We start from the raw sequence: 8,221 nt of genomic DNA, 5'->3' as shown, positions 1-8,221 counted from the left end.
GCTTTGGTTAGAAACCGGAGACATGACAAACCAGCAATAGCCAGCCAGACCCAACAGTGGGATGACTGGACAGCCAGGACTCTGGCCTCACTGCAGAGAACACAAAGGTGTTCAGATGAGGACACTTACACGCAGCTTAGGGGCACATATATCCACATTCATATGCACAGTTATCTTTTTCTCTCCTCTAGGAAACCATCACCCAGTAACCCCTTTCCTGGTCCTGTTTCTTGTCCTATCTTTGAAGGAGGGCAGGGGAGGGGATGCATTTATTAGTGAAATCTTAGAAAAAGCGGTTAAACTGACCTTCCCTCTGGAGGTTCACCTTCTCCACATCCAGGAGACCCAAGACAAACCAGGGACATGTGTTTCCTAAGAGCCTATACACTGTTTCCTTGATGCCTTCATAGTGATTGAGTAGATCACAGACATCTGGGCCCTACTCCCACCCTCTGGAGATGGCACCCGTGATGTGTTTTGGAAACTCAGAAACTGATCCCTCAAAAGCTGCCCGGATGACAATATTTGACTCTGTACAGAGTGCAGATCACAGCCAAATTTGGTCTGTATTACAAAGGGACCTGGGGGAAGGGAGGAATGAGAAAAAGAATTCAGATTAAAGAATAAGAGCAATAATATGAAAATCTAGTACCTTATCAAGAAGTGGAGGCCGGGCGCAGTGGCTCACATATGTAATCCTAGCTCTCTGGGAGGCTGAGGCAGGCGGATTGCTCGAGGTCAGGAGTTCGAAACCAGCCTGAGCAAGAGCGAGACCCCGTCTCTACTATAAATAGAAAGAAATTAATTGGCCAACTAATATATACAGAAAAAATTAGCCGGGCATGGTGGCACATGCCTGTAGTCCCAGCTACTCGGGAGGCTGAGGCAGGAGGATTGCTTGAGCCCAGGAGTTTGAGATTGCTGTGAGCTAGGCTGACGCCATGGCACTCACTCTAGCCTGGGCAACAAAGCGAGACTCTGTCTCAAAAAAAAAGAAAAAGAGAAAGTGGAGCATGAAGGTTTCAAATGGGCTTAAGAGTAGCCAAAGATATATTGAATCAGGAATAGAGAAAAAGTATAGAGATAGGAAAGACAGGCAATAAGAGATAAACGGCTTGAATGAACAGGAGATTTACATGAGAAAATGAAAGTTGAGCCACATTATTTATTGTCAAGGGAGGCGGTAAATTTGTGAGGGAGGTGGGAGTACAGCTTTCCTCCCATGATGCATGAGATTGGTCATAATGGCTGTTGGACTATGGACATAGACTTTTGAAGAAATGAGGGAAGATCATAGTTTAAGGAAGTGAAGCACAGACTGGGACAATGTGAGCCTCTAGACTGTAGGCCACAGAGGGAGACCACAGGGGGAAGATAACTAAGCATAAGGACAAAGTATCCCAAGGTGGCAAGCATCCAGGAAATTTCAGGGAGTCAACATTTGAAAGATCCCCTGAGAGGTTTATACACGCAGACTTTTATGGGGAGAAGGGATCATGGGAAATGGTCCAGAAATGAGTAAAGAATATTTCCCAGAAATAGAACACTGTGAAGAATTCCCTTACTTGAGTTGATTGAACTTACATTCAAACTGCAATTGACTGGCAGGGCCTCGAACCTCCCAACTTAATCCATTGAAGTAGACATGGAACAGCATCTCCAAGTCGAACAACTCCTCATTGCTTAAGTTCCTCTTGGACCAGGTGTGCAGGAAAATTATTGCACCTGATTCACTCTCTGAGCCATGAGTCTGCAACTCAACCACCCAACCTGAGCCCTGATTTTGTGCCCAGGATTGGCTGGCAAAGAATGGCTCTGGGTGAGATGGAATGAGATGTGTTCCTGGACACATCTCAATGGGAGGTAGTAGGACAAGTAGTATGAAAAAAAGAGAGGTAAGCAGAATGAACAGAAGATGAAACTTGAACCAGTTACCACAGAGAAAGGCATAATGACTAGCTTAGCTGTGACATTTTCCTTACACAGGGCCCCAGATCCTTTTGTCCATCTTTTCCTGGGCTCTTATCTGGCCACTCCCTAGACAGAGCTCTCCTCAGAACTCAGACTCCCCACCTCACACAGTCTCACACTCTGCTCTGTCACCCCTTTTTCCACCAGCAGAAACCTCACCCCACATCCTCTTCCCCTTCAGGGAAACTCAAAGCCTCCCACTACCACATGCCTCTTCCAGGGACTTTTTCCCCCTTTAGCTCTGATTCAAGTGAGTCTCCCCCTTTCTGGCCCCAGCAGCAGTTCTTATCTCTAGCCTGTGTGCCCCTCCCTCTCCCATCTACAACAACAAGGTTTCAGCCTGAGATCTGGGATAAACTAATGGATGGGCCACTTATAAAACAGATGCATGAATCCCCCACTGAAAATCAAAGGAATTAGAAGCAGTTGAAACTCCCTAATTCAATTTGAACTTTAACATTCCTTCACTGGCCTGTTCATTTCTGAGTGTGTAGTGTTTTCTTTCTCTTCTCTGCTTCCTTGCTTTTCTGTGATCAAGGGTATCCAAATGGGGAAAGAAGAGGTCAAAATACCACTCTTAGCTAATGATATCATCTTATATGTAGAAAATCCCAATGGTTCTGCCAAGAGACTCCTAGAATTGATAAATAAATTCAGCAAAGACTTAAGTAAAAAAATCAATGTACACATGTCAGTATCATTCCTATATGACAACAGTCAACCTGAGAACCAAATCAAAGACTCAACACCCTTCAGAATAGCAACAAAGAAAATAAGGTACCTAGGAGTATATATAACTAAGGAGGTAAAAGACCTCTACAGGGAGAACTATGAAACACTGAGGAAGGAAATAGCAGAGGACCTAAAGAGGTGGAAAACCATACCATGCTCAAGGTTTGGCAGAATTAACATTATTAAAATGTCTATACTACCCAAAGTGATCTACAGATTCAATGCAATCCCTATTAAAATACCAACATCATTTTTCACAGATATAGAAAAAATAATTTTACACTTCGTATAGAACCAGAGAAGACCCTGTATAGCAAAAGCAATACTATGCAAAAAGAATAAAATAGGAGGCATCAACTTACCAGACTTCAAACTATACTACAAGGCTATGGTAACTAAAATCACATGGTACTTGCATAAGAATAGGGACTCAGACCAATGGAACAGAGCTGAGAACCCAGATATAAAACCATTCTCATATAGCCATCTAATCTTTGACAAAGCAGACAAAAAGTACACTGAGGAAAAGAATACTTATTCAATAAATGGTGCTGGGAAAACTGGATAGCCACATGTTGAAGACTGAAAGGATCCTCACCTTTTACCTCTCACAAAAAATGTATTCACAGTGGATAACACATTTAAACCTAAGGTGTGAAACTTTAAGAATTCTAGAAGAAAACATTGGAAACACTCTTCTAGACATTGGCCTAGGCAAAGAATTTATGAAGAAGATCCCAAAGGCAATCACAGCAACAACGAAAATAAATAAATGAGACCTGATCAAATTAAAAAGCTTCTGCACAGCCAAAGAAAAACTATCACAAGAGCAAACAGACAATCTACAAAATGGGAGAAAATATTCTCATGCTACACATCCGATTAAGGGCTGATAACTAGAATCTATTTAGAATTCAGGAAAATCAGCAAGAAAAATCAAAAAACCCTATCAAAAAGTGTGCAAAGGACATGAACAGAACCTTCCCAAAAGAAGACAGAATAATGGCCAACAAACATATGAAAACATGCTCAACATCTCTAATCATCAGGGAAATGCAAATCAAAACCACAATGAGCTACCACTTATCCCCAGTGAAAATGGCCTTTATCAAAAAGTGCCAAAACAATAAATGTTGGCGTGGATGTGGAGAGATAAGAACACTCATACACTGCTGGTGGAAACTGTAAACTAGTGCAACCTCTGTGGAAAGTAATATGGAGATACCTCAAAGAGATACAAGTAGAACTACCATTTGATCCAGTAATCCCATTACTGGGCAACTACCCAAAAGAACAAAACACATTCTATAAAAAAAAAAAAAAATCTGCACTCAAATGTTTATAGCAGCACAATTCCCAACTGCAAAGATGTGGAAACAACCGAAGTGCCCATCAATACATGAGTGGATTAATAAAATGATGTATATGCATATCATGGAGTAATATTCAGCTACAAGAAACAATGGTAACAATGGTGATACAGCACCTCTTGTATTATCCTGGATAGAGCTGGTGCCCATTCTACTAAGTGAAGAATCCCAAGAATGGAAAAATAAGCACCACGTGTACTCACCATCAAATTGGTTTTAACTGATCAACATGTAAGTGCACATATAATAACATTCATCAGGCATCAGGCAGGTGGGAATGGAAGGGATGGATATATATATATATATATATATATATATATATATATATATAATGAATGTGATGCATACCGTCTGGAGGATGGACACGCTTGAAGCTCCGATGGGGAGGAGGGCAAGAGCAGTATACATAACCTAATCATTTGTACCCCCATAATATGCTGAAATAAAAAAAAAACAGTAAAAAACAATATCCAAACTCCAAATGTCCAAGCTACTCAAGAGAAGGTCACATACTAGAAGCAAATGCCATTTACCCTGAAAACTGGCTATGGTTTAAGATAAATTTGCCTGGATTATAAATAGAAATATTTATGATATTGGATTCCAGTATGTGGGTCTGTAGTTCTATAGTATGCATGGCATAAAATGCTTTGATTTCATGTAAGTGATTATCAACACACACACACACACACATAAACAGACACACACAAACTCTCACACAATCAGATTAGAACTCAGGGTAAGGGACATCAGTCAAGGAGGATGAGATACGAAAGAGGAGACACTGAGAACATTAGGAAGAGGCAATGAGGGAGGGCCATGGAAGTTGGAGCAACAGGGAGGGAGGAAGGCTGACTTGGGTGGGTAAACCAAAACACTCTTTCTAGGTTAAAGAAGACTAGAAGTTAAGCAATTGTATAATGCCATCCTCTTATATTAAAGACATGAGAATAGAGGCTGAAGAAGGTGAAAAGACCTTTCACAATCACACGGGGGCTTTTCCAAGAATAAAGTGGATGACACAAGCAGCAGGTGGAAGTCAGGGAGGTAAGAGAAAGTCTACAAGTCAGCCCTGGGCGGGGGCACAGGAGGTGAGGTATAAGGCTCGTGGCGATTGGAGGCACATTTTTTCTCTGAAATGCAATTTGGATGAGGAAGAGATTTGTCAGTTGGAAGAGAGGAAGTCACCACAAGCTACTGAGAAAAACGTTTGCTGAAATCAGAGATCAAACACCAGCGCTGCGAGTCACAAGCTCCATCTCCCAGTGAAATGCTGCTTCTGCCATTTCAACTGTTGGCAGTTCTCTTCCCAGGTGGTGACAGTGAGGACGGTAAGAGTCACTCTGGCAGCTCCCAGCACTGGTGCAGGGGTCTTGGATAAAAACATGTTGCACTCACCCAGCTGCACTTGGACATGAAGGGTCTGAGCCCTGCTGTTTCCAACCCTTTCTGGGTGTTGGGGTTGGAGCCTGAGACATTGGGGCAGTCAAATGTGTCACGCTGTATGTGTTCTTCAGAATCAAGTTCTTGTCTCTGGATCTTTTCCATTTCCATTCTCTCTCACTCCCTCCTTCTTCTCGCTTTCTCTTCACAGTCTTGTTCCTCTACTCTTCACAGCCTTCCAGGGACCAACCTCCTACCATGTCATCCAGATCTCGTCCTTTGCCAACAGCACCTTGGCACACACTGAAGCTTCAGGCTGGTTGGATGATTTGCAGATTCATGGCTGGAACAGTGACTCGGGCACTGCAATACTCCTGAAGCCCTGGTCCAAGGGCAACTTCAGTGTCGAGGAGTTTGCTGAGCTGGAGGAGATATTCAGAGTCTACTTACATAAATTTACTCAAATTATGAAGGTGTATGTCACTCTATTCCAGATGAAATGTGAGTCCACTCCCCTAAACTGGGAAGATTCCCAAGGACTTTCTTCTCTCTCTTTTTGCAAGCTGCTAATCCATCTGATCCTTCTCCCCTCCTTTCTGCTTTACCCAACTACATGCACAAACTCGTCCAGAGCAGTTTCTTCCTGACTCCACACCTCCACACTGTATTCCAGATTCCAGCTGCTTCTGACTCTTCTCTGACAGATTAGGGTTCCCCATTGGTATCCGATTGCTGCTTTGTCTTATGTAGACCTTGCTCCTCAAGGGCCCTTACTTCTACCCTGTGCCCGAGTGACCTACAGTCAGACGGATCAGAGGCTTCCTCCTCTGATCCGTCTCTTCAGTCGTCTCCTCCCTGTGTCTCCTTTTGCGGTGGTCCTCTGGCTCATGCTGAAACGCTGCTCTGTGGACTGCATCATGCTCTGCCTCCCACCCACCAACTATTACCATAACCCCATTCATGACATGCATAGCTTTCCAAATGCTATTGTTTGTGAAAATCTCTATGTGCTGTCATTGGGATTTGGCTCATCATTTCACATCCAGGAATGTTATCCTTACCTATATATAAAATTCTACATCCTTTTCTCCTTGCTTTCTTTCTTATTTATGTTTAATAACTTGTTCCCTGTATTCCTTCCACCTAGATCCCATGGAGGTCCAGGCCATAGCAGGCTGTGAGCTACATTCTGGGGGTTCCACAGTAAGCTTCCTCAGGAAAGCTGAAGAAGGATTGGATTTCCTGCGCTTCGAGAATGATACATGTGTGCCTGCGCCAGATGGCGGCAAAAGGGCCCAGCATGTCTGCAAACTAATAATGAATTATCATGCTTTCAAAAATACTGTGATGAAGTTCCTGTTTAACACCTGCCCCCAATATCTCCTAGGCGTCCTCGAAGCAGGGAAGGCAGAGCTGCAAAGGCAAGGTTAGTCCTGCTCTCTACTTCACTTCCCATGATCCCCTCTAAGCTCAAGAGTAGGAAGATACCGAAGAAAAATAGGGACTTAATCAACAAGTTATTGGGATCCCAAAGCAGTGGAAGGGGTCACTGTCCAAGCTTGTGGGCTTCTGAGTCCCTGTGATCTGAATTTGAGTCATGACACGACACTCTCATTGCCCCTTCCTGCCCCAGTGAAGCCCGAGGCCTGGCTGTCCAGTGGCCCCAGTCCCGGGCCTGGCCGTCTGCTGCTGGTGTGCCACGTCTCAGGATTCTACCCAAAGCCCGTGCGGGTGAGGTGGATGCGGGGAGAGCAGGAGCAGCCGGGCACTTGGCACAGTGACCTCCTGCCCAATGCTGACTGGACGTGGTATCTCCGAGTGACCCTAGATGTGGCGGCTGGGGAGGCGGCTGGCCTGTCCTGTCGGGTGAAGCACAGCAGTCTAGAGGGCCAGGACATCATCCTCCACTGGGGTGAGAAAGGGCTGGGCCTGGCTGGACCTGGGAGGAGGTGGTCCTCAGGCAGAGAGGCAGGCACTGGGGAAGGAGGGGGCTTGAGAAATGAAAGAGGGAGAGAAGTAGATTGATTCATTTCTGGGACCCCAATCCCAACCCCAAATAGGAATAAAAATAAAGTACGCAAACTAAAGAAGAGATAAGAATGAAGAACAAGCAGATTGTGTCAGCTGAAGCTAGAGAGATCAAAAGGTAGATGATGGATTGCCTCTGGAATGTGAGAAAGGGGCTGGAGATGACCATACATTGGAAGCAGCTGTTTGGAGGTGCTGACACTCAGTGGGGAAAGGATGGCCAGGGAATTCATTGGGTGGAATTCGAAGTGACATCCTTTTGTCCTCTCCCAATTTCCAGGACAGCCCATCTCCATTGGCTTGATCTTTTTGGCAATAATCGTGCTATCCTTGATCCTTTTGCTGTGCCTTGCATTATGGTATAAGAGGCGCTGGTGAGTTGTTTTTTGTTTGGTTGGTTGTTTTAATCTTTTTTTTCTGTCCACCTTCTCATCCTTTTCAGTCATTTTATCTATTTCATTGCCTTAGCCTCATTCTTTCCACCAAACTCTTCCCCACTTTCTATCTCCTTTATGTGGAGATATATTTTTTAATCCTGTTAAAATACACGTAACAAAATTTACCATCTTTATCACATTTAAGTGTACAGTTCAGTGGTGTTAAGTGCATTTACATTGTTATGCCAGCAATCTCCAGAACTCTTTCATCCCTCAAAATGGGAACTCTTTTCCTGTGGAACAGCAATTCCCCATTTCCCTCTCCCAACTCCCCTGACCCTGGTTAACATCATCTACTTT

General features: G+C 44.0%; 1 protein-coding gene across 1 annotated transcript; it reads left to right on the top strand.

Annotated features, from left to right (window-relative positions):
- The first annotated feature begins 5,343 nt into the window (after nt 1–5,343).
- Nucleotides 5,344–7,862, top strand: LOC105862425 (T-cell surface glycoprotein CD1b-like). Its single transcript, XM_012748695.1, has 5 exons — nt 5,344–5,404; nt 5,691–5,957; nt 6,604–6,882; nt 7,090–7,368; nt 7,765–7,862. The coding sequence occupies exons 1-5, from the start codon at nt 5,344–5,346 to the stop codon at nt 7,860–7,862; spliced, it is 984 nt and encodes a 327-aa protein (XP_012604149.1).
- The last annotated feature ends 359 nt before the right edge of the window (nt 7,863–8,221 follow it).

Source organism: Microcebus murinus, chromosome 2, assembly GCF_040939455.1.
Source record: "Microcebus murinus isolate Inina chromosome 2, M.murinus_Inina_mat1.0, whole genome shotgun sequence".
Taxonomy (NCBI): domain Eukaryota; kingdom Metazoa; phylum Chordata; class Mammalia; order Primates; family Cheirogaleidae; genus Microcebus; species Microcebus murinus.
The sequence above is the reverse complement of the archived record's forward strand: the minus strand, read 5'-3'. Positions and strand labels throughout refer to the sequence as shown.